Source organism: Pteronotus mesoamericanus, unplaced genomic scaffold (assembly GCF_021234165.1).
Source record: "Pteronotus mesoamericanus isolate MK-2021 breed Mesoamerican mustached bat unplaced genomic scaffold, CSHL_Meso_final contig_73, whole genome shotgun sequence".
NCBI lineage: Eukaryota > Metazoa > Chordata > Mammalia > Chiroptera > Mormoopidae > Pteronotus > Pteronotus mesoamericanus.
The window spans coordinates 1,821,683-1,848,217 of NW_026555245.1; the positions used below are offsets into that span (position 1 = coordinate 1,821,683).

The 26,535-nt window shown below is 47.3% G+C and overlaps 1 protein-coding gene across 2 annotated transcripts in view; it reads right to left on the reverse strand.

Annotated features, from left to right (window-relative positions):
* DAPK1 (death associated protein kinase 1) overlaps positions 1-26,535 on the reverse strand; it is a 178,058-nt gene that overhangs the window by 15,096 nt on the left and 136,427 nt on the right. For both annotated transcript variants that reach the window (XM_054582936.1, XM_054582934.1), the window contains exons 17-20: positions 25,982-26,179; positions 21,799-21,897; positions 14,232-14,309; positions 3,457-3,679 (exon numbers count right to left, since the gene is read on the reverse strand). In XM_054582936.1, coding sequence (XP_054438911.1) covers positions 3,457-3,679; positions 14,232-14,309; positions 21,799-21,897; positions 25,982-26,179 — 598 coding nt within the window. The remainder of the gene's footprint in view (positions 1-3,456; positions 3,680-14,231; positions 14,310-21,798; positions 21,898-25,981; positions 26,180-26,535) is intronic.

Consider the following 26,535-nt stretch of genomic DNA (forward strand, 5'->3'; position numbering starts at 1 on the left):
TTTGCATCTTCCGGAGACTTTTTGGATAGAAACTTTACCCACCCCTTAGAGCAGACCGCCCACCTGGGTACCAAGCAACACAGACCTCCGTGGGTTCTGCATCTCTTCTGTACCTGCCGAGGCCCTCCAGGAGGCCACCTGGCTTTGGCCAGACAGATCTGGGACTGAATTACCCCTCTGACATTGCCTAGGGGTGACCTTGGCCCAAGCGTCACACACGCCAATGCATTCCTGAAATGTCATTTCTATAAAAGGCAAAATTTCATGCATGGGGTGGGGGTGTCTGCTTCTGAGCTCTCACTCCTGGTCTATGGGACTCTTCGAGTTTGGGGGCTGGGTGGAGATGGGGCCAAATGCAGAGAATGTGTCCCCCTATATGGTGCAGCCGCCCTCCTGCCCACTAATTGGCACCAGGTGGGAATGTGATCCCGTGTGGCCAAAGCTTCCACTCTGCCACAAGAAGCAAAGTATTTAGCTTTTTAGGTGAAATCTTTTGATTTTTTTCTTTTTTAATATTTATTTAAAATTTATTTTAATTTTTATTGAATTTATTGTGCTGACAATTAATAAAATTATATGGGTTTCAGGTGTACAGTTCTATAATACATCATCTGTATATTGTATTGTGTGTTCACATCCCAAGTCCAGTCTCCTCCCATCACCGTTTATCTCTTTTATCCTCTTCTACCTGCCCTGCTCCCCTATTGTCTGTGACTATGAGGGTTTTTTTTTCTTAATCCCTTCACCTTTTTCAAAATTGGCAGCTAATTCCATTTTTCTCTTTCCACTCCCCCATACTGCAGCTGCCAGGTGGCTGGGTTTCAGCCTCTGCGTAGGCAGAGACACCTCATGTCTATAAGCCTTGAGTTCCTTTTCTCTGAAATGGGTTTATGACCCAATTGTACAAAATTAAGAGAATATGATGAGACGAGGTGCACAGCAGCTGGAACAGAGGTCAGCACAAACTACGGGCATCACCCACGCGCCGTTCCACGCTGTCTAGCTCCCCCCTAGGTTTTGCTGTTGTCTCCCCAAGAAGCAGCAACTTTGTTAGCTGGGCCATCAGTCATTGGGCATCCTCTTTGCCTTCTCTCCTAGGTTTCTGGCATTTGTTACCTTCTTGAGTCTTGCAAGTCCTAGAGTGGACTTTGTTTCAGTCGCGGGACCACAGACACCAGAGCTGTGCTTCCTGAGAGAGCGGGGACGTCAGCTCCCAGGGGAAGGGAACACGGTTTGGAGATTTTCCCCATGCTGGTGGGAACCCAGCATCCTCCGAGATGACAGGACACCAGGGAGATGCTGAAGAACTGAGGCCCATGGGCTGTAAGGAAGAGCAGTGTCTACCTCCCAGCAGTCCTTTCGAAGAAGCCCGGCCCTCGCTGAGGAGGGACCTTGACATGGACATTTGAGGGTTCGGCCCAAGAAGGCAGCTCTGAACCAAGGGAGCTGAGAGAACAAGAGGAGCAGCCTCCCCATGAGGCCGCTGTGTGCGCGCTGATTGCGGCGGGGGTGGCTCGTTTGGTTGAGGGAATCTTCTGTCACTGAGCCCCGTGACCCCCGTCTCTCTAAGCACTGGCTGAGGACGTTGTGCATGTTCCAACTTATTGATAATCTGGTCATCCTGAGTTGAATTTTTATCAGGAATCTACTTCCAGATTCTTTCAGATGTGGGAGATGGACCGCAAGAAAGATGAATAGAGACATTACTTTTGGGTGTAGGGTTGAGCAGCAGGTGAAATCTATTCCTGGAGAGGAAGCCACATACCACTTGATGTGTGGCTGGTTCAGTTTAGCTCATGGGACCTGGGCCATCATCTTTATACCCAATGAGGACTTATTAAAAATTTCAGACCACAGATCCACATAGATCTCTTTGTTTTGTGTCTCTCTTACACACACACATACACACACACACACGATCTCTACCCTTCCCACCCCCAAACAGTGGCTCAGATTGGAGTGACCTTAATTCTTCACAGGAGAGAGCTGGCTCCCTCTAGGGCGACACCGTAACTGCCAGAGAGGCTGACCTTGGACTAGGAATGCTGGCAAAGTTACAGTGGCAACGGAAAAGGTGGGCACACAAACACCGTTACTGAGAAGCTTGCCACTAACAAGCACTGGTTCAGGAGCCAGACATTTCATGAACTGCCAGCTCTGTGACCCTGGGCAGCCTACTTGACCCCTCACAGCTTCTGGAAAACAGTGGTAAAAATACCCCATAATCCTGCTTCACAGATGAAATGAGTTGTCACATGTCCACATTTTGCCCAGTTTCTGACACACAGTGAGTGCTTGGTAAGTATCAGCAATATGAGTTAGCAACTTTATAGTCATTCTAATTAAGAATCCATTTTTTTTTCCTCCAAGTGTCTGCTTGTGACAACAAGTGGAAAGGGGCGTACAAATCTCAGCCAACTGTGCCCCTACACTAATGCTTCCCAGACCCCCTTCCTTGAAGAGAGAAGCATTACACAGAACCACAAACTATGAAACATTTGTTTTCAACTGAGGGAACAGACATGACACCTTTGTGATATGAGGTACAGAAAATTAATTTGAGGCACAAGGCTTCAAAACTGACGTTATTTAGGAAAATCTTTGACGGTCTCTATTCTTCCTTAGCAAAAGTTCAGTCCTTCACTCTAAAGTGGGGTTCAGGAGAAATAACACCCAGTTTGCACACTTTCCTCTTGTTCACTGCGATATTTCTCTCTGGGGAAGGACAGGTAATCTTAAAGTTCTGGGTGTGAATCCACTAATAATCGTGTCTCAGGAAGGTAGAGGAAGGCAGCAAAGCCTGCTTCCCAATAAGGGTCCATGTGAGTGGAGGGACCTACCGTGAAAACTGTTAGGGAGCCTTTCAAAACTATTGACCCGTTTTGAATGTGCCGGCTGGTGATCCTACTTGAATCCAATTTTGTTGCTCTACATCCTTAAATTTCTAGGTGTTTCCGCAGCCTTCCAAGAAGAAAGCATGGGGTGAGGACCCATCCGGGGGCCAATACTCGATCTGTGCGATCTGGAACAGTGTCAGCCTAGCTCCCTGTGTCTTTAAGAGCAGAGGCCCTGAGTGGAACTCAACACAATTCTGCTATTTGCACATCTGTAATTGTGAACTTTGTGTCTGTGACTGTGAATTCAGTGAGGCCCCACCCTGCTCCTTGGCTCTAAATCTCCATGCGTCCTGGTTGGAGTCACAGCTGAGCTGATCTCTTTCCTCTGCTACAAACTCCCACTGCAGTGCTCCCTGAATACAATCTGCCTTTTTGTCCTTAAAAACCCCCGGGCAACAGGAGGGCTAGGCCCCACCTGAAAGCCACCCAGGTGGTGGGATCTAGTCAGCCTGGGATCAGCTGACCATAACAAAGCCACCACTCATTTTAGACCCTGACCCGAGGGAGGGCAAAAGCAAGCAACTACTGGAGGGACAGGGGCTGGCCTGGAGGTACCTACCTGCCGGCTTGGAAGCCAGGGGTGAAGGCGGAAACCTGGTGGAGTTGGTGGAGGAGAGTCTGGGCCGGCGTCGTCGGAAGAAGCTCCTCAGCAGCCCACACTTGAGAGACTCCACCAGGGTGGTTTTCCCAGAGCCCGAATGGCCGAACAGCTTCAGTTTGATCCTCGGCTGCAGGTTCTGTGTGGGGCGCAGTTGCTGGATGAAAAGTCCTCGGTGCGTATCCTGAGCACAGATGAAAGAGGGCCTGTTAGTCACAGAGAGAAGGCCCTGAGCAGGTGGCCGTGCTGACTATCAGGGCTCGGAACCCCTGGGCTGCATCCTTCCTGCTCTGTGATTTTTACCCATTTTGTTCTATCTCCGTTATACGTTAAAAAAAAAAATTCGTGTAAAATGCACGTAACACTCTCAGGAACTTCCAAATGTACCATACAGCAGTATTAACTATAGACATCATGTTTTACTTTACAGTCCCAGTGTCTAAGTTATTAAAGACTTCATTTAGTTGAGTCCTTTCAAAAAACAGAAAAAATAAAATGCACATAACATATAATTCACCACTTTAACCATTTTAAACTGTACCATCCAGAGGCTTTTAGTGCATTTACAATGTTGTACAACCACCACTGCCATCTGGTTCCAGAGCATTGTCATCAGCCCAGAAAAAGACCCAGTGCCCATTAGCGCTCATTTCCCACTCCCCTCTCCGGGCAGCCACCAGCCACCGCCAATCTGCTCTCTGTCTCTACGGATTTGTTGATTTGTATTTTGATGCATAACGAATGGGTGGCGCATCCGGTGAAACAGGGTCAGCCCTGTGACAGGGGTCGGGGCACCTGCTCCTCTGTTCCTCTCCGTGTGGAGGGGTCTGGTTCCGCTCTGACACTGTGATGGTACAAGATGAAGAGAAGAAGGGCTTCAGGAGGCAGAAAGCTAAATCGTGGGAAGCAGCCCAGAGACCCGGGCACCCTTCCACTTTCTTCCTTCTCCATCCTACAGGGAGAAGCAAGAGTCTCCCAAACACTGGATAATTCACTCACCCATCCATCCGTCCATCCATCCATAAACATTTATGGAGGACCTCCTGTGTGCTAAGCACAGTGCTGGGAATGCGAAGGTCTAGACCTGTCCCAGATCTATGGTCTTGGAGAGACACAGACTTGCGAACACTCTGACATCAAATATAAGATGAGTGCTTCTGATGGGAAGGTGTGGGCAAGGTGTTCTGTGCACCCAGAGGAAAAACCTCAAGGTCTACATAGTGGCACGTCAATCATGCCACCCTGGCTCCCTCCCGTCCTCATTTCCACCACCCAGCCTGGCATCTGGCTCTGTGACAAGCACCTGTTGCAGCTGTGACATCAGCCTGAGGTGGATTCCTCCTCTCCCCCCAGGATGGTCCCCTCTGCTCTAGCTTGGCAACTTCCATGCATCCCATGAGACCTGTCTTGCTGTGTTCTCTCCTGGACTTTTCCTCCCTGGCAGGCTCAGGCCCACATGTGCCTGGTTCTCCATCATGATCCCGCCAGACCGCAGGGTAACTGCGTTAAGCTCTCTCCCTCTAGACTAGAAGCTAGCCTGACAGGAAAGATGGTAACCCCAGCACCTGGCTCAAGCAGGATGTTCAACAAAGAGGTGCGGCATAAGTGACTTGACTAAGGGGTGGCCCAGGCAAGAGCGTTTCAGAGGGAGGCACCTTCCTCTCTGTCCCGGTGTGATCTCAGACCTGGCCAGACCACAGCATCCAGTTCTAAACCCTGAGAGGCGCCGATTGACGGCTGAGCCACTGTTACTCTCCCCTAGTGACCGAGTCAGCTCCTGTGACAAACTCACAACTCTCCTGAAGGCTCCAAAGTTCCTACCTCTATTTTCTGTTGGTAAATTGTGACTCCACTTTCTCAACAGGGCAACACTGCCCCCCTACTGGACGTGTAAGGCATCTGCTCGGACATTTTTAGTTCCCACCCTTGAGGGATGCCACTGGAGGTGGGTCTGAGATGCTCAGACGTGTACACACAATGTCCTGAGCAGTAAGAATTCTCCTGGGCTGACTTGTGTGTGCTGAGCATGGATATAGGAAATACACTTGTTTGTAATATCTGAGCTTAGGACTTAACTGTGTCACTTTACATATGACCCAGAGGGCTTTTTTACAGGGTTGGGAGAGAGGGCATCGTTTCATACATACTGAGTTTTCCAAGAATGCAACTATTTTAAAAAATTTATATATATACACACACATATGTAGAAATGTTATATGTGTGTATGTATATATGTAAAATTTTGATCTTTACGAACATCATGTCAGCAGTCGCTGCGTGTGTGAGGTGCCACCCCCGCCCTCTGATGTCCACGGGCGTCTGTGGGCATTGTGTTCAGGGCTTCTGTGAGTGGGTCAGAGTATCTGCCGATCTCACTACACCCCCGCATGCCCTGTGCCCAGCATTAACATACTGACACACTATATTTTACCGTAAGGATTTTTCTTCAATCTCGTTGTTATATTATAGTTAGGGCATTCTATTAATCTTTTAAAATTACCTGAGTAGGTACATTGTTATCTGTGTAAAGGGGGGTAAAGAAGCATCACTAAATGCACGCGATACAGTGTCGGGTTGGCTGGGGCTGGAACCCACGGCTTGGACAGTGATCGTGGGACAGGAGGTTGTTCTGGCTGATTTCTTCGTCTAACCTCACAGGCAAAGTGCCGCAGAGGGCAGCCGGGGTATTTTGCCTGCAGCAATTTCCTTGACTTTTATGCAAGTCAGCACATAAGCTGCAACGGTTCTTTTCTGATGGTAACTTATCGGGGTGGTGCCCACCCGGTTGGAAGAAATGGGGTGCCGGATATCTATCTCCTCCATGCTGTCTCCTGTTGCAGATAAGCCCGTGGGGCCCTGAAGCAAATCCACCTTTCCTCATTCTAATTTAACCTGCAAAACCAGTCCTTTATCTTCCCTTTAAAGCAGCCTGCCCTGCTCATACCTTCCCCCTATGGGAGCAACCTGAACTGCAGTCAGTGACCAGGAGCGTCACCTCCTATTTTGAGTATCTCACTGAGTAGACTAAAAACAGTTCTGCACCTGTGTCATGACACAGAGCTTCCTAATGCACACAGGCCCTCTGTGTGAAGCCAGTGTCTGCTACTCCTGAGACAGGGCGAAGACAGGAAACCTGCTCAGGCCTCAAGCCAGTCACCGGGTCCTGGGTGCACCGAGGTTCTTTTTTGTCTGTTTCTTGCCCATCGATCCCGACACTTTGGCCGGCATGTCTGTCCTGCGGGAAGGGAGGAGGGCTTGTTCTCCTCTGCATCAGTTTTACGGGCCCTTTCACTCGGACAAGACCTGAACCGTGGTACCCATTGGACAATGCTGCCCTGGCGCGCTTCCGGAAGCCTCTCGGAACCAGGGCAGGCTTGCACCTGTGCAGCTGAGCGAAGTCCTGTCTGTGCCTTGCTCAGCGCTGCCTGCGATGGAGCTCTCAACTTTTTTTAATTGCACCCGGGGCGGTGGTGGCCGGAAGCAGCTGGCCATCTGTTTGCCTGTTTTCTGGGCCAGCTGTAGACTTGGAGGCAAGAAAGAAGAGGCAGCCAGTGACCAAGGGTCTCTATCTGTCCTGATTCTAGGAGGCCCTCTGAGTCCTCAAGGTCTTGATCTTGGGATGTGTCCTTGGCCTGGTCAGTCCAATTTAAGCAAAAATCCTGTTGGATTAGTTTAGTGACAATCCCTCCTTCCCCGCTGATATCTGATCAAAATGCTCACCCTTGCCTTTTTTTATTTTTAAAATTTAACCTTTATTATATATTTTTTCCATTACCATTAAACCCCAGCTTTGTTACCTGATCACCCTGGCCTGCCCTCAGCAAGAACCCCGCTGAGTCTTTAAAACCTCCTATTTTCCTGCTGCCTTAACATCCCTATAAGGTGATTCACACCACAAGTTCCCCTTCCAACCTCCCCACTGTGACCCAGTGACATTCAAACACACCGGTGACATCGCCCATGCCTCTTGTGTGTACCCTTTCCTGATCCCCAATAAAGGTCCTTGCCACAGGTCTCCTCTGCGTCTCCCACTTGGTGGACCCTGTGCCCTGTGTCTCTCCTCTTGGCCCCATCTGTCTGGGACTCATGAGTATAAGAAACTTTGTTTTTCCCTGCGTCTCTCCTCTGCCTCCTGTTGTAGCTGCACCTGGCTGACTATCTCAAGGGCAGAATCCAAAGCAGTCAGTCTAGCAAGAAGCCCCCTAGTCTGTTTCCTCTCAGCAATTTTCTGTCCACAGACCCCACCCTGCTCCTTGGCTATAAATCTCCATGCGTCCTGGTTGGAGTCACAGCTGAGCTGATCTCTTTCCTCTGCTATTAAACTCCCACTGCAGTGCTCCCTGAATACAATCTGCCTTTTTGTCTTAATAAGGGCCACAGATTACTTTTCGTTTAGAACCTGGAGGAGCGGAGACCAATGAATTTCCGGTTTGCAGCAGTAACGTCCATGTGTAGGACATCTTCCAGCTTACTTGTGCAGTCACTTGCACGCCTTATTTACATCTCAATGACACCTTTGTGGTTAATGTGTCACTCCCTTTCAGATAAGAAAACTGAGGCTCAGAGAGGCCAGGGCACTTCCCCAAGGCAAAGACAGAACTCACCACCCGGTCTTCTTTCTACCCCTGCTGCTGCTCAGGGATGGGGGAGGGGTTCTCAGAGGCAGGGGAACAAAGGGATAAACAAAGATTTTCAAGTTGAGCACAGAATCTCAAAGCAGGGTGTGCTGGACTGAGTTGTACGCACTGACAACTATTTGAGGAGGGCCATTTCTAGTTTGTTACACTTGGAAGACACTTCCGGGTTAGTGCACTGTTACCTGGGGGGCATTTCCTTGTAAAGTAGGATTTATGAGTCATTGCTACAAAAGGCAAAGAGAACGAGATCCTGCTGTGGATTTTCACAAAGGGCACATCTCATTTTAGCTCCTCTTTTCCTAAGCAGATGACTTGGGCTCCTGGCCCAGGTTAGCATCTCCAGGGTCCTGGGGAGCTGTGGGGATGGGGATGGGGTAAGGGAGGCTGTAATGATCCGAAACTGTGAGTCTCTGTCTAGAGGGGCTGCGCTCATCTCAGGCTCAGTTTAAAAGCTTACATGCTGTTTCCCAATTAATAACTGTCCTCAAGAAATCTTTTTCCCAAGAAAAGACTGCTTGGCTGGACTTCCAGCTCAGCATTTATGATGTTCTTGATTCTAGATGATCACACCAACCCACACACATTCTCTCCATTTGAGTGCGGGCGAGAATGGCAGTGAGAAAAGGATTTTGCAGCCAAAAGGGGTAAAAGGCCCACAGGCTCTGACCCAATCTCCCGTCCTCTGCCCGGGACCTTGGCACATCTCCCGGGCCCCGCCCTTTCCCTCCCACCAAGAGCGATGGCCTTGGCTGGGACTGACCCACACTCCACCATGTCTTTGGCGAGATAAGTCAGGAAACTGCTCTCTATCAGGACTGACAGAATCGGTCGTAATCTTGAAAGGCCAGGGAAAACAAGACTCGAGTGTTGTCCTTTCTAATGAAATCAAACCTCATCCTGCAGGATGACCCCTCCTCCTGCTCACTAAAGTCTTGGGAAAGCTGAACACAACCGAATTTGGTAAAGGTGTGCAAGACGGACAGAAGTTTCTGAAATCTCTCCCAACGTGGTGGGCGCTGCATTGCCACTTTTCACCACTAGATGGTACAGCAGGGACCAGTCCTGCCCAGTCTCCCCAGCAAGGCAGCTGCTGTCAACCGGGAGCATGTGCTCTCTCCAGTGCGGGCTAAGGTTTCGATGCAGAGAGGCTCTGAAATGAAGGAATGTTGATTTCTTTGGGAATTCCATCCATGGTCTATATTTAACAGGAGCTGGAAAACTTCCCTGTGCCCGGGCTGGCCAGGAAGCCCGGCCTGGTGAGGCCCTCACTGCTGTGACACCCTCAGAGGAGTGGAGAGTTGGGACTGTCCTACTCGCTCAATTCTGGCTCATGACTTGAAATGTTTTCTGTTTGCGTCCCCAGCTGCGTCACTTGGGCTGGTGGGAGTGGCTGGCAGGCAGGCATGAGGCGTGGAGGGTCTGTGGCTGTGGGCCTTTTGCGCGCAGGGCCGCCGAGGAATCAGAATTCGGAACCAGAACGGCCCTCCCGGTGGTCTTTAAGGTGTGCTGTAAAAGGCGGAGGCTGGAACATGTGACAGCCACCTGGAGCACCTTCTGCCTGGTCCCTCTGTGGGAGCAGTGGGAGGTAAATTCCTAAAACCTAAGTCAGAACTTGCCCCCACTGACTGACTACACCCGAACCAAGCCCCAATCTCTTTATCCAAGTCTTAAAGCCTGACCTACCTCTGTAAAGCCTGACCTACCTCTCTCTGATCAGAAAGTCTCGGGCATCATCCTCCGCCCAGACCTCTGGGGTCAAGCTCTCTAGCCTGCCCCCTCAACCCTCCTCTTGGGTCCGGTTCCTGGGACACACCCAACTCTTTCCTGCCTGAGGCCTTTTGCAGTTGATATTCCCTCTGTCTTTCACCACCCCTTTTGGGCTGCCTCCACTTTCTTGTCCTTCGGGTATTGGCTTAAATGTCACCATCAGAAAGGCATTCCCTGACCAGGCAGCGGAAAGCAGCCACCACCCCCACCCCCTACTTTCTTTCCTTTCTCCCTATTTGAATCCCCTGCACTTATACCAGGGGACAGCACACCCTTCTGTAAAGGGCCTGGTGGTCTCTGCTGGGACTCCCATGTATGCAGATACCAGTCGTAAACAGTCATCAGTGAAGGGGTATGGCTGTGTTTCAATAAAACTTTATTTACAAAAACAGGTGGTGGGCCAGCTTTGGCTCATAGGCCATTGCTTGCCAACCCCTAATTCATCCTACTTTGCATTTTTCTTATTTGTTTATTGGCTGCGTCTTGCCTCTTTTGTTCACTGTGATCCCTCTGGTGCCTTGAACAACTTTTGGTATATAGTAGACACTGAATATCTTTTAAATGCACATTATTTGGTAACCGCTTTGCTCTTTGAAGCCCTGGTGAATCTTGGTTTCCAGTGTCTTTTCTTTGAGCAACTTTCCCCCTGGGAATGTAGCTCTCTCCTTCTCCTCAGAAAAGATGACTACACGTCCTCTGATTGACAGGGAAGGGCCTCCTGCAATCTGGGAAAGCCAGATAAGAGCCTGTGCCCCGGCTTTCCGCAAGTGGCAGGATGCAATTAAACCCAGCACTGATGGAGCAGCAACTCTTAATTATGCAAATGCAGCTTCCTTGTGAGTTCTAAATTCTGGGCAAGTTCCCAACTTGGTCCTCTTTTCCAAAATATTCCCGGGCACCTTTCTCATGGTCTAGTCTTTGGGCTTAGGAAAAACAACTACTTTTAACCTCAGTTTGTGGAAATCTGATTAGAAGGACAAACAAATAAAAAATCATCCAACTTCCCAAACCTCCTGAAACTAGTATTTTAAAATCAGGTAAGAATGGGACTTGATCTGTAGTGTTTCTACTCCCCTGGTGTAAACGCTGCCCCTGGGGCTAAGGTCAAGCCTCCAGTGTAGCGGCACCGAACATGTGAATTGGGAGGAGAAGCGGATGGTGGGCCTTCGAGAGGCTCTGGCAGCCCACCGCCCACAAATCGCTTCATGTTGGACTAGGTCAGGGCGGAGCCCATCCAGCTCAGGTCTGAGCTGTGTTCCTCCTTCCCCCTCCCCACCCAGCCTCAGCCTCGCCTGCCCCACTCAGATGCACAGGCTGAAAGCTTCCCTCTCCCGGGGGATCGGCCCCCTGCGCTGTTAAGCATGGAAACATCCTCCCTCTCCTCTGCCTGTTCTCTGCTGCGCCAGGCAGGTCAACCAGAGGACTTTGGTTCTACTTCAGGAACAGAAAGCTCCACGGCTTCCCCAGCCAGCGCTGTTTAAGAATACATTTCTAGGCCTGTCAACTGATTGGAGGTGAGAACACAGGGAGCTTCTCTTTCACTAATTTGGCTCATTTGCAAACCAAATAGAATGACAGAGCCTCTTAAGGCCACGCCCCTGGTGTCCCAGATTCAGATTTCTCCCTGGGAATGTGTTTAGCTTCAAGGGGTAAGTCTTCAGAGGGTGGCACCACCCAGGGGGTGTCAGAGAATGTGTGGAGGCATTTATTATTTTTATTTCTACAACGACTGGAGGAGGGAAGTTGTCACAGGAGAATCTGGATCTTCAAATACTGCAAGGACAGGAAGCCCACACTAGAGTGTGGTCAGAAATGCTTGGCAGCCAATGCCTCCCTTTCTGGCTCCTCAGGAAGCTGAGGTCCAGAGCCCTTTGAGGGAATGGCTATGGTAAACAAGCATGTAGGCCTCCTAGGGCATGGAGTCTGGAACAGTCTGCGGGGAATGGGCCCAGGGTTATCCCGAGGAAGGTGATCCTTGCTGCCCCACAGCGGGTGGGCCCAGTGCAGAGTAGGACCACCCCGGGGGGAGGGGCCCACCGTGGGACACCGACTGCAGACATTTCTATGTCAGGTCTGAGTCTGCGCTCTGCACTTGGTAGCATGTTGCTTCACCAACTTGAGTCTGGTTTCCTGTGAGAACAAGTGAGTAAGGTGAGGAAAGTTTGTATAGGCTGATCTCTTTCTGGAATTTCCAGGACAACGGACAGATAGACTTCCTGCAGCAGCCGCCTGGGAAAGCTCAGTGTTCACTGGTTGCCTGCCCAAGGCCTTTGTGAACAGTTCAGACTCCGAAGCACAAAGGTATGAAAATAGATTATTATTCTCTCCCCCACACCCTAAGGCCAGCTCCAAGCACTGGGGAAAAAAATATTCTCATCTGTGTGTCCCCTTGCCTCCCCGGCCCCTTACCGGGGACCACTATGAAAATGCAACTTTTGGTTGCCGAGAGAGTTAAGACATTTTCACTCCTCCCGCAGACACTTTTCAGTGTATATGGCAGGAGCGCTGTGGGATACCCAAGCTTGTGGGCAATGCCTTTTCAATGAGTGCTTAAATTGAATAAATTATTATTTCCTTTCTACAAAGTTTGTTTTTTGAAAAATTATCACAGGAGATTTGGAAATACAAAATAATGTTTAAAGAAGAAAATGTTAATTACACTAGCAAAATCCAGAAACACCACTGTTATCATTTTCTTTCCAGGCATTTTAGAAAAACATCGGTGGGATTATAATGTGCATGTAATTCATCCTTTGATTTGAAGCCCAGGAACATCCTAAGCATTAAACTCCTGTTACTAAAAACTTCTTTCAAAATATTTTAATGGCTGAAAACCATTCTATCCTATAGCTGTATGACAATTTGCTATCCGTTATTGTTGGTCACCTGATGTTTCTAGTTTTCACTACTCTATAATAAACGACACTGCAATTGTTACTGTCAATATTTAGCTATAAAAGGGGAGCAAAGGGAATGAGACATTGAGCTTAACAAAATGGGGAGCATGAGCCTGCTTGCTTAGCCAGGGAGAGACAGCTTTTCACCATTGCTCCGCCAAGGGGATTAACACTCCTCCCCGCCCTTCCTCACTCTGGTACCAAATTCTTAGGGGGCACAGGGGGAGGTGCTTGACCCTAGAGGCCTGTCAGTCTAGCTGGGGGGTGTAAACCTATCCAAAGCCCATGAAAGACTGGGAAATTCATTGGTCCTTTTGGAAAAGGTTCTGGTCTTTTCAAAGCCTGAGAGACATAATCTCAGGGGAACAAAGAAACTCTCTCTCTCTCTCTTGCTCAAGGCCTGCAGCCCTTGCGCCCCACACTCACATCCTCTCCATCGCCACGTAGCCCTAGCCGCCACGCGGCCCGTGGCTGCGCGGACTCCACACGCAGGCTCCGGGAGGGAGGCTGAACGCTGCAGCACACAGCGGGCGCAGCACAGCAGGGAGCTACAGCTGGAAACACACGCTAAACTAGTGGGGCAGGGACTGAGAATGCTTGGCTGCTCCTGCGGGCTCCAAAGGACTAAGCTTTAATGTGAAACAAAGCTTCTGGCCACTGGCTGTTGTCTTGGCCTTGCTGAGGACAAGGTTAGACTTTTTCCATGGCGGGACAGAGGGAGATGGGACACTGGAAACCAGGGGGCAGCTTCTATTTCCACACAAATAAACCATATTGCCACATCACAATCTCCCGTGCGTGGGTCCTTGGATTGCTTTCCTCGAGATCCTGCGGAAGAGCTTGATTTCCACCTACAACACAATTGACATCTTGGTGCAGAAGGTTGTTCTTTGTTATTTTTTTTTTTTCCCTGTGCTTCTTTCATTTCTTTAGGATAGAGTCCCAGACATAGAGTTCCCAGCTTAAAGGGTCTGACTGTTTTTAAGTCTCTTAACACACATTGCTATGTGTGCTAGAAAGTCCCACCTGCCTGTACTTATTTTTGTCATGTTTCCTGAAACCTCAGAGCAACGATGTTAAATAAACCAGAGAACACATGGCATCTTGAAGCTCAAGGCATTAAGAAGGAAAGGAGCAGAGTCAGCTCTCTTAGTTTCCCTCCACTTTATAGGGAGTAGCTGTTACAGAGAGGGTGGGAGGAGGGAAACCAGGCACAGTAACTGCAAAGAGGCCAAATGGTCTCCAAGTCCAAATACAAAAGAAACAGGACAGGTAGCTGATACATTTATGCACATTGATACGCAAACCACAGGGGAGGGACAGCTGCCTTTCCATACTGCCTGTGAGTCCAAAGCCTCATTCTCAGAGTATACAGGGGAAAAGACACATTTTCATGTGAAAACAGAATTTCAGACCGATAAACTGAATTTCTCACCTTTCGAAGTCTTGCAAGGAGACCTGCTACATGTTCATGCTGTTCCGATCTAGCAAGATCTTCCGCTGTCTTTCCATCCTGTTGGAGAAAAAAGATTAGTTTCTTTCCTTTGCAACAGAGAGCTATGTGTTTCATATACCAGTTCAGTCGTGGGAGGCAGAAACAAGAACAGGAGTCAGAAGCAGAGAAGGAGGACAAGAAAGAGCATATCCTGGCTTATTTCCCTTTCTGTGGAATCCTTATATCATTTGATTATCCAGGAAAGGAGGACAAGAAGCAGGAAAAAATTGTGCATTGGTGTTTTAAAACATTTTAATTTATTGATTGATTTTAGAGGTGGTGGCAGGGAGAGAGAGGAACATCAATTTGTTGTTCCACTTATTAATGCACTCATTGGTTGATTCTTGTATGTTCCCTGACTAGGGACTAAACCTGCAACCTTGGTGTATCCGGACGATGTTCTAACCAACTGAGCTACCTGGCCAGGGCCTTGTTTTGGTGTTTTGGGGTCCAATGTCTCAGGCCCCCAGGCTTTAATCAAACACAGCGCTTCATTAGTGGTCAGATTACTCAGTGAACTGAACCGTTCTCCAATTAAGCAGACAATAAAGACTGTCATTAGATGCCAAATTCTAGTTAGTGCCAGCTAATATCTTAAAATACTTCCAGAGACAAACCTCAGCAATGATACCATGCTAGATACTAGCAATTACTGTGCATTCAAAGGAAAGAAAGGCTTAGTTTAGCAGACAATTTGATCTAAAGAATTTCAGTGAACATAAACGGAGGATGTGGATAAAAAAAGGGCCACATACTAAACCTGACAAGCTCAGGGGAGGCCTTACAAACTCAGAGACCTAAAGTAACCACATAGAATGGTCTGAAATTAAAGCCTCCTAACTAAAGGTGAGTCATGGTGGGTAGTCATGGCCTAGGCCAGCATTATGACAAAGGTCAACTTTCTCTTAACTGAGCCTGTCTATTGTCTTCCTCTGTGATAACGTACCTTCTGAATGTCAGAGTAATTCCCTTTTTCCAGGCCCCAGAGCACAGACCCTAGAACTCATTATTGTTACTGTTATCATGTTAATTGTTAACTGTTAACTATCCTATACCTGCCAATGTATGAGAAGTCCGTGTCTATCCATTTTACTTTTTATCCAATCTCAGAGGTTTCCCCACTTTGCTTTCCCCTGCCTCCTTAATCTATCACCAGCGGATTTCACGTAACCCTCTTATATTTCCCTTTTGATTCTAATGTATACAATAAGGTGCAAAACTGCCATTCTCCAGAGCGTTTTTCTCAGTCGGTTGAGATTTTGCTTCCTGGCAACTATCATCAAGTTTGGCTCAAACAAACTCATTAAAATTCTTAAGGGTTTGGAGGTTTCTTATGTCAACAAGGAAACAGGGTCCATGGCACTTTGTTGTTTCTTTTTAGTTAGAAAATTTCAGGCCTGGCTGGTGTGGCTCAGTGGATTTAGTGCTGGCCTGCAAACCAAAAGGTCGCTGGTTCAATTCCCAGTTGGGGCACATGCCCAGTTGGGGGCGTGCAAGAAGCATCCTATCAATGTAGCTCTCACACATCGGTGTTTCTCTTTCTTTCTTTCTCCCTCCCTTCCTCTCTCTCTAAATAAAAAGATAAAATCTTCATAGGGTTGCAGTTTCATACTAAACAAATTCATTTCTGTTTCTAAATCATGAATGTGCATCTTCCTGGATCTACCAGCAAAACAGGCTGAGGATGTTCAGTGACAAACCTTACTCTCCACCATTAAGCCTCTCAACTGACAGAAAAACAATCACCAACAACAGTCCTTACATTTGCACTGAGCTTTACGCTTTGCAAAACACACTACTCTAAAGGACATTCTTCAGGCTTCCAAGAGAAATGACTGCCAAAGCCACATGATAAGTATAATCCTTGGAGTTAGGAGGACCCGGGTTTAAGTCCTGACTGCACCTCACCAGCTATGTGGTCAGTCACTCGGGTCCCCGGAGTCTGGGTTTCTTTATCGGCAAGATGGGGACAGATGCCCACACTGCACAGGGTTTGGAGCAGATCAGAGAAAACCAAATGGGAAGAGCCAACAAAGTACCAGGCAGAGGCAAAGCAAGCCGTGGTGATTATTAATAAAAGAGTTGGGAATTCTTCTAAATTCCCTGGTTTCTGCCCAAGAGGGAAAGAGGCAGGAAATGGATCTCTGTCATGTCCCCCTGAGCAAGGTGCTAACTCCCGGGGCCGCCTGGCCCTTGAGCGATCCCAACCCTCACTGCCCTCGCTGTTACACACAGTGGTCCGGGAAGAGTCCCTGGGAAGGTGATATTTGAGTCAAAATCTGAACAAGGAGGTGAGAGACCAAGCCATTTGCAAGCCTGGAGGACGCCCTGCACTTGCTGTGTGAATAACTGGCATGTTTGAAGTTGTGGCTGGTGCAGAAGGAACAAGGGGAGGAGGAGCAAGAAACGGGATCAGGGAGGACCCCCGGCAGTCGTCAGGTGTTGTGCCCTGAGGGAGGGTCAGAGAGGCAGGACACGGTCTGACTTAGGTTTGAATAAGGTCACACAGCCTGCTGTGTGAGGGACAGACCACGGATAGGTGAGGGTGGAAGGAGGGAGACCAGGACAAAGTACAGTGATCACGGCCAAGGGCTCACAGTCTTGAGGGAGACTCAACAGTCAATTCCATCAGAGCAAGAAACATGGGCAAATCACACCCACTGACAGGGGCTGAAAAAAGAGGCGGCTTCCTGGGCTCCGGTGGAATACAGGAAGACGAGAGGCATTTGTGTCCTGAAATCTTCCGGCCACTAGTATCATCCACTACTGTGTGCTTAGGCACCTGTTGTTCAGCATTAAAAGTCTCCCACTTTAAAGGCTGCGGCACATCATGCTGCCTCACGGTCTGTGTGCATGCGCACGGGAGGGCCTTATTTGCCGGGGATGGAGGGGGTGGAAATAGGCCGTTCAGAGGGAATGAACAGCATGTGACAATTTGATAAGCTGGGAGCAAGCGAGGGGCTTCCCAGGACCAAGGGCCTGCAAATAGCTCCATTCTTGAGGAGGTACAGGGGTGAAGGGTGAAGCTGGGCAGCGGGCAGGGGGCTGGCCTTGGGGGTCACATTCTGAAGACCATCCCCAGAATGACATAAAATCAGAGCACATTGCAGATTATCTTTCTCAGAACAATATATATGGTGGCAGAATGTAACTGTCATTGTAGCCACGAGGCTACAGTCAGAGGACCAGTTCTGAGGGTGAGTTGGTCCTCGGGGGAACACACAACGAGGTCCTTAACCAGGTGGAGGCAAGGGATGGAGAGCTGGGAGTTCCAGAAGATTCCGGGTCATGGTCACTGGTACAATGCCGGGAAAGGGGCTTCCACGCTTCTGGACAGGCACCTGGACGCACGCTGAAGCCCGTGGCAAAGGTCCGACACTGGGGGAGAAGAGAGCAACCCGGAGGGAGAGGACAGTACACGGAGGCTGTGTCGGAGTGTGGCACTTGGGGGGCAGGTGAGGCTAGTTCAGGTGCAGCCCTGGGGCTGGTGAGAGGCTCAAGGGACAGAGAACGGGAGGCAGCTGGCCAGCCAGGATGGGACAGCTGCAAGAGGGCGTGGAGCTGGAGGGGGCGAAGGGAGGCAGGAGAAGCTGAGCAGGTAGGGTTTTCTCATCCAAGGCAGGGGAGTCTCAAGAAAGTGTGAAGTCCTGGGGAGGTAACTAGTGAAAGAAGATTTACAGGAGCTGTTGGCACTTGGGTGAGAAAGACAATAACGGAAGGCAAGGAGGTGATTACTACAAAAGGCAGGGTGGGGGCTACTCTGGGGGCCGGGAGAGGGGTCCGTAGCGAAAGGCCTCAGAAGTTCTATTTTTTGATTGAGCGGTGTTACAAAGGTGTTTGTCTTAATCATCAAGCTTCACTTTTTTTTTTGTTCATATGCTTTCTTAAAACTTATGTTTTACGGAAGACGTTTTAAAGAAGAGAGCTACCAGGAGGTGACTGGGGACCCTGCTGAGAGCCACAAGAAGTTGAGAGACTGGATGGTGGACGAGGGGCAGAAGACAAGAACAAGGAGAGGACAGGACCTTCAGAGGACTTTTTCAAGTTATCCTGGCTGGGAACAGAATGGGAGGCAAAAGATAACACTAGAGGGCGCTGCAAGGTCAAGGGCTCTGGGGAAGGCTGGGAAGAATGGCTCCTGCTCAGGCATCTAGGAGAGGAGCCTGCAGAGGAAACAGTTTGCTCTGTGCTGTCCCCACACGAGGCTACTCAGTGCCGGACTTGTGGCTGATGTAAGATGTGCTCTGGGTGTAAAACACACACAGAATTTTATCTTTTTATCTTAATTTTTTTTAAAAAAACTGATTTTAGAGAGAGAGGAAGAGGGGGGAGAGAGTGAGAGAGAGAAACACTGATTTGTTGTCCTACTTATCTATGCATTCATTGGTTGATTCTTGTATGTGCCCTGACTGGGGATCAAACCCCCAACTCTGGCTTATCGGGTTGATACTCTCACCAACTGAGCTACCCAGCCAGGGCACATGCTGGATTTTGAAGACTGTATAAACCAAAGAATGAGAAATATCTCAGTAATTTGAAAATACTAATTACAGGTTTAAATGATAATATTTTGCATATCTTGTGCTAAATAAAATATATTACTAAAATTAATTTCTTTTCCTTTTTAGATGTGGCTACTAGACTAGCGAGAATGACATATGTGGTATGTATTACTGTTCCACTGGAGATGTCTTCAGCAGGGAGCATGGAGTCTCAAGGATCACACTGCCCCCCTACTCGAAACCCTGGTGAAGCAGCAAGTGTTAGATGCTGTTGCAAGTGCCCTGACTGGGTGGTTCAGTTGCTTGGAGTGTTGTTCCGTACACCAAAAAGTTGAGGGTTCGATTCCCAGTTAGGGCACATACTGAGGTTGTGGGTTCCCTCCTTGGTTGGAGGGGAGGCAAAGATTGATGTTCCTCTCTTATATCAATGTTTCTCCCTCCCTCTCTCTCTCTAAGCAATAAAAACATATCCTTGAAGGAGGATTAAAAAAAAAGAAAAGCTGTAGCAAGTTCTCCAGAAGATCTAGCTAGGATAATGAGTGAAGGTGGCTACGCTAAACAATAGATTTTCAATGCAGATGAAACAAGCTTCTATTGGAAGAAGATGTCACCTAGAGCTTTCCTAGCCAGAGAGAAGTCAATGCCTGGCTTCAAAGCTTCACAGAACAGGCTGATTCCTTTGTTGGGGGTTAATGCAGCTGGTGACTTTAAGTGGAGGCCAGTGCTCATACATTTCAAAAACCCTAGGGCTCTTAAGAAATATGGTAAATCTACTCTGCTTGTCCTCTATAAACAGAACAACAGAGCCCGGGTGACAGCACATCTCTTTACAACACAGTTTTAAGCCCACCGTTGAGACCTTTTGCTGAGAAAAAAAGATTCCTTTCAAAATATTACTGCTCATTAATGATGCACCTGGTTGGTGTCCCAAGAGTTCTGATGGAGATGTACAAGACTCACGTTTTCATGCTTGCTAACACAGCATTCATTCTGCAGCCCATGGATCCAGGAGTAATTTTAATACTTAAGTCTTATTATTTAAGAAACACATTTTAAAAGGGTATATGGCTGCCATAGATAGTGATTCTTCTGATGGATCTGGGCAAGGTAAGTTGAAAACCTTCTGGAAAGGATTCACCATGCAAGATGCCACTAAGTATAGTTGTAATTCATGGGAAGAGGTCAAAATATCAGCATCAACAGGAGTTTGGAAGCCGATTTCAACTCAACCCTCATGGATGATTTGAGGGGTTCAAGACTTCAGTGGAGTAAGTAAGCAAGAGAACCAGAATTAGAAGTGGAGCCTGAAGATGTGACTGAATTGCTGCCATCTCATGACACAATGAATGGATGAGGAGTTGCTTCTTATGGATGGTCAAAGAAACTGGTTCCTTGAGAGGGAAATCTACTCCTGAAGATGCTGTGAAGATTGTTGAAATGACAACAAAGGATTTAGAATATTGCATAAACTTAGGTGATAAAACAGTGGCAGGGTTTAGGAGGATTGACTCCCATTTTGAAAGAAGTTCTATTGTGGGTAAAATGCTATCAGACGGTATCACATGCTACACAGAAATAGTGAAAGGAAGAGCCAATCCATGCAGCAAACCTCAAGGTTGTCTCATTTTAAGAAATTGCCACAGCCACCCCAACCTTTAGCAGCCACCTCCCTGAGGGGTCAGCAGCTGTCAACCTCGAGGCAAGACCCTCCACCAGCAAAAAGTTTACCAACACTCTGAAAGCTCAGGTAATGGTGAGCACGTTTTAGCAATAAATAATTTTTAATTAAGGTACATACAGTGTTTTTTGTAGACATAATTCCATTGCACTCTTAATAGACTACAGTGTAGTACAAACAATTTTTATATGTGCTGGGAAGCCAAAAAATTTGTGGGACTTGCTTTAGTATTTGCTTTATTGCCGTGGTCTGGAACTGAACCTGCAACATCTCCAAGGCATGCCTGTAACCTAGACCAGGGGTCAGCGAACACTTTATGTAAAGGACCAGGGAGTAGATATTTTGGACTCTGTGGGTCATAGGGTCTCTGTCACAACCTCTCACCCCTGCCCTTGTAGTGTGAAAGCAGCCACAGGCAGTACAAAAACAGCAAGCATGGCTGTGTCCCAGTAAAACCTCATTTACAAAACCGGGCAGCAGCTGGATTTGGCCCGTGAACCCAAGTTTGTCAGCCTCTTTATGATTCCAAGAAACTGCTTCCAGCCTCAGCACCCTGATTCCCTCCAGGTTAGTCACCGTATTTTAAAACTCCAATGGATCTCCTTAGAAAAACACTTTATGTCAGCAAAGCACTAGTGAGTTTCAGGAATCTCCCACATGAGAGAAGGAGGGGCGGGTACAGGATCAACCCACTGTCGGGCCAGAAGCAACTCAAATGATAATACACTGCAGTGGACGACGGTAACCCTATCTCATTAACTGCCCTGTTTTCTGCTTTGGTATTTCATGAAATGTGAATCAAAGGGCTTCTACTGCAGGGAGGTACCAGGCCCAGAATGAGGAGTAGGGAGTAAAGGCAACTGAAGAAATCTCACTTAAAAATAACCTACAGGCCTAACAGCAAAGCCAGACTTTCAAACAAGAGACAGAAGCTCTTATGAACTGTTCCCCACACACTCAGGCCCCCCCAACTTGCTCCTCCTCCTCCTCCTCCTCCTCCTCCTCCCCTGAAGCCCATGGCGCCTCCAGCACCCTGCACCAACAGGGAGCATTTAGGAAAGGAGAACACACACATCTAATAAAACAGGCAAAGGCACAGTTGTGTAACATGGGGAACAAAAGGCCAGTGGGAACAGCAGGCATTCCCCGGCAGCGCGGGTCTGGAGAGGAGGAGGATGAAGCAGTAATTAGATAGCGCCCTGGGTTTGTGTGGGCAAATGTTCGTGGCAGTGCAGCGGAGGGGCTTTGGAACGCAGCTGCCAACAATACCTTTCCCCGTAGGCCTATGACGTTTTCAATCGCTCTCTCCTGCGAGGAGGCTACTCACCGAGGTCAGCGCCTCCACGTTGGCGCCTGTCAGGCAGAGGTAGCGGACCACGTCAAGAATCCCGTTGTTGGCTGCAAGGTGCAGAGGTGTTCGTCCATACTGGAAGAGACAAAAAGACCCAAGAGAGTGCTTCTCACCATCGTGCCTGAGGATAATATTTATGGAGTCTACCCTATAGGGCCAGCATTGTGTGGGGAATCTGGGAAAGAAAGAGGAGGTGTGGTCTGCCTTCTCTAGGAACTCACTGTCTCCTGAGGGAGGCAAACCAAGCAGAATCTTTTCAAGTATTTTTCAGTTAAAAGAGTAACTTCAAAATAAAACTTCAGAAGATGAGAGTGGGAGGCTTATGATAAGGTAATTAAGTCTCTTGCTGTGATGGCATAAAGAAGATTTGAGTCAGGGCTTTAGGGCTGGCCCCAAGGTTCCAGAAAGATCTGCATCACACTTCAAATTTAGACACAGCAATGGGAAGAAGGGATGGAAGGACAGCCATTGAAGACATTCTAATGAAGTGAAACTCCAAGGCCATGCCCACCACTTTTTTTTAGGCCTATGGTTCCCAAACTGTGTGCCAAGGCACCTCAGGGCACTGCAGTAAATTCACAGGGGCATGATAAGTATTTTAAATTCTTGATGAAACTGGCAGGTTCGGATACCAGGTAAACTACTAGCTCCAGGTAGTTCAGAGTATCGACATTAGATTGCGCTATCTTCCCTTCGATGATGGCATGCCTGCACAGCGGGGGTTTGGCTGTTGCTGTGATAAGAAGAAAGTATCTTGAGAAAATTAATGGAGAACAAGCAGCAAGGGTTGCGGCGTTCAAGCTGAGTCCAAGGTCTGAGGAGCAGTGAGGTGCCAATGAGCACACACATCCCATTACTACCTAATTGTGGTTATGTAAGAATGAAATTAAAATATTAATTTTCTTCTAATTTATGTGGATCATTTATTGCAACAGCTACTAATTTGTTAGGTTATAAATTCTCACTAAGTTGCTTAGGCTGAGCTACTTAAAAACAGAACCGTTAGTTATTTCTGTCGCCCTGGGGGAACCTTGAAAAAATTACTGAGACACTACAGATGCTGGGAACCAAGACAGTTTGAGTATCTGTTTTATGCTGTTTATGTGCAAATACAGGTTTTTGTTATGAAGTTAACACAGGCTCAGAGAAAGATAAATGGTAGAAAATAGAAATCCTCCTCCGCTGCCTTCCCCCTCCACACAGGTTCCCCCCTCAGAGATAGCCCTACTTAACACTTTGGGGCATTTCCTTCCAAGCTTTTATCTGTGAATCCATAAAAGGAGATAATTTGAAAAATCAAGATGTAATCATACTCCAATCCTATGCTGTCACTTGTTTCACTCACCTAACAATAGATTGCGAATACTTCTCCATGTCTGTAACTAAATTGACTACATTTTTTCAGATAACCAAATGATATCCATTATATGGATATGTCCTAGTTTTCAGCCAGTCTGCTGAGGGTGGCCACTTAAGGTGGTTCCATTCCCTGTCATTATAAATAATTCTGCAAGGTGTGTACAGATTTATGTTTTGTCTGTTATCTTCTGGAGTGACTTAGAAGGCAGATATTAAGCTTTCAAATGCCCTACAGCATTTGTCAGCTATAGGGGCATTCAGACAGCCTCCAAACATACACACGTTTCCCTTGGTTTGCAATAGTTTCCTGTCTTCTTCATCTGTCCAAGTCCCAATTATTTTAAATGGTTGCCTCTGAAAAGCTTTCCCTAGTTTCTTTAATGTCCAGATGTCAGTGTTTCCATAGCACCTGTGCATCTGTCACAGCTGTGTTCACCACATGAGATGCTATTGTATTGAGACGCAGCCTGAGGGCAAGAACCACCCACCCTGCTGTCCACAAGCTCCTTCCCATGTGCTTGGTTGGCACAGTGCTGTCAGGCAGGGCACGGAATTCTCTCTCTTGCTCCTGGATGTACACGTGTGTGCATCTGGGTGTACACGTGCTTGGGTATAACACTCTTTCTCTATCTTTGCTGATGAGAAGAGTCAACACAAAAGGAACAATGCGTTAAGGGCTGTGTGCTCCATGTCATCTATTTCTTCTCCTCTCATGTGTTCTCTAACATGGCCAAGTTCAATAGTCACTCTCTTGATTTTCACATGAGACAAGGGAAGACTGAGCAAGGTCTGTTACACTGCAATGAGTGTCGAAGAGTGGCAAGTTCGTGTCACATCCTGGTGATAGGGACAGGATCTGAATGGCTATGTTTATCTCTGGGGGCACTGAATCCAGGTAAGGAAAAAGCAAAAAGCACAGCATGGGAAGGAGGGACAGTCTGCCTGTGGGGCGTGGGCTGTCCCTGTGCTGGGTCCATCTGACAGCCAGTTACTCGGGGGAGTCCATGTAAACCCAGCTGTGCTTTCTGGGGAAATAATGTCTCCCTCTTTACTTTTCTGCACATCTTTGAAGTTCCTCTAGACCCCTATTATCTTTCCTAACAACAACAAGAAAAAAGCTGACACCAACCCTTCCAAAGAAGGTGAGAGACCCAGAGTCGCTGTGGGCTGAGCCTCTGAGCACTGGGAGGCAGCCGGAGGGAGGGGTTGTCTGCAGGGCCAAGAACCCGGAGCTGCTCAGTAGCTGCCTGCTGAACTGGCAGGTTCTGAAGAATGGTCTCAACTTTGCTGCTGATTCTAAGAGGCTGAAATTGTGAAACTAATGAGTTTTCCTCCAGCTGAGCTCAATTCAATGACAAAATTATCTATTGGATGCATTCTATGTTGGTGTATATGAACTACCATGGTCATCTACAGTATCAAAAATGTAGAGGCTTCCTAATAAGTTCAATTAAAAAAAAAGTTCCCATTAAATGAGCCTGTTGTTTTTCAACATGAAAGTCTAGGACTACGTTGCGGGATATTTTAGGGAGCATATTTAACAAGTGCATTTTGTTTGCATCTAGGCATGAGGGGAACACCCAGTCCCTTGTTTAGGTTAGTGCAAAACAGCATGAGACACGGTGCTTCTTCTCACCTCAGCAGAGCACGCAATGGCCAAATCTAAATATTCAAATGAGGGCTACAACGTTCCTTGAAGCAGTTTCTTATTCATTTAAAGACTCCTAGAAGGAAAGCCAAGCTCTTGATGATTCTTAATATTACATTTGGCTTTCCCCTTAAGCCACTTACATAACTGATTTGGCAAGATTAGAATGGGATAAACTAAGAGAGCAACCAGCAGCTAATGGCTAAGACCAAGGATATTGGCTATTCATTTTTCTAGAATGTGAAGATTACCAATTTCGATTTCCATTAGAATTAATCGCATAATGTGCAACAGGAATAATTTTTTGGTAGAAGTAAAATTTTCCAGCTGTTTCAGATATCAATTCTTTTACTTCAAACAAATCATCATAAAATTTTGCTGGTAACATGCCTGCCATTTATTAAAAACATTTCCCACAATTACTAAAAATAATGTTAGCTGGACTTTGTTTTAACATAATGGTTATAGAGTAGTGATTGCCTTTCATACAGTTACAGAGTCAAAACCACATGAATAGTCAACTTTTACCTTATCCGGTAATGAAAATCTAGATGGTATTTAGGGAAAGGGAAGGTGTTAGCTACCTTCTAGAAGTCAACATGATGAGATGTAAAAAGAACATGGAATTATTTATTTTCATTTCTTTTTTATTCACCAAATAATAGTATTCTCTTTGTTCTTACAAAGTTTATTTAGCACAAAAAAGGTGTAATAAACTTTTGACCATCAAACTCTCAAAGGGGGAAAGCTAAGAAGAGAAGTCTGGTCCTAGGAATTTCAATCAAATCATAACTCATTAGGTGTTTCCTGAAGACTTAGAGCTCCAAAAAGAGGCCCCAATTTGTACAATTCTCTGATTCCTCTACAGGTGGGCAGTGTCTGTCTGTCTGTCTGGCTGCCTCTCAATATCCATAAGTAGTAAACCAGGCTAGGAAGGAAGTACTTATTAATGTAATCATCTTCTGTTACAAAATTATTCAAAAGTCACATGTAAGATATGACCTAAAGTAGAGAGTCCTATAAAAAAGAACAGGTGCATATGAATACCTGTTCTCCATATGAACCATGGAGAGATGCAAAGAGAAACTTGGACAGAATCAGAAGCAGGTCAACAGACATTGGCCCTTCAGGGATCTTTCCCTCCAGCTTTACCTTGTTTGAGATATCCAAATTGCACTTGGCTTCACAGAGGGCCACCACAATAGGCACATTGCCATCTTTGCAGGCTACATGGAGCGGGGTATTGCCGTGCCTGTCTTGGAAATCGACGAAACACCCCTGGCTGATGAGAGTCTGGATGACCTCCATCTGACATCGTCTTACGGCAAGATGAAGCGCGATGTGTCCATCCTGAAACAGACACCCGGGGCCGTGAGCACTTTCACTTTAGGTACCTGGCCTCAACTCTCCAGCTGCCATTGGACCAGGTTTAACTGGCAACAGGATCCCTGCTGCAAAGACTGAAGGAGGATTAAGAAACCACAAACTTTACTTCTGGAGTGGGGAGAGGCTCCATACATTCCACTATGAATAATCAGACTATGCTCACCATCAGCATGATTAATCTACGCTTGGCCATTCTTATTGGACATTGGGCAGAAAGACTTGACACTTCTTTTTGTCTCTGAATATATAGGCTTAAGGAATTGTTGATACTCCAATGGTCTGTTTTATTCAGTAGGTGGAAAATACTTTTCAAAAACATT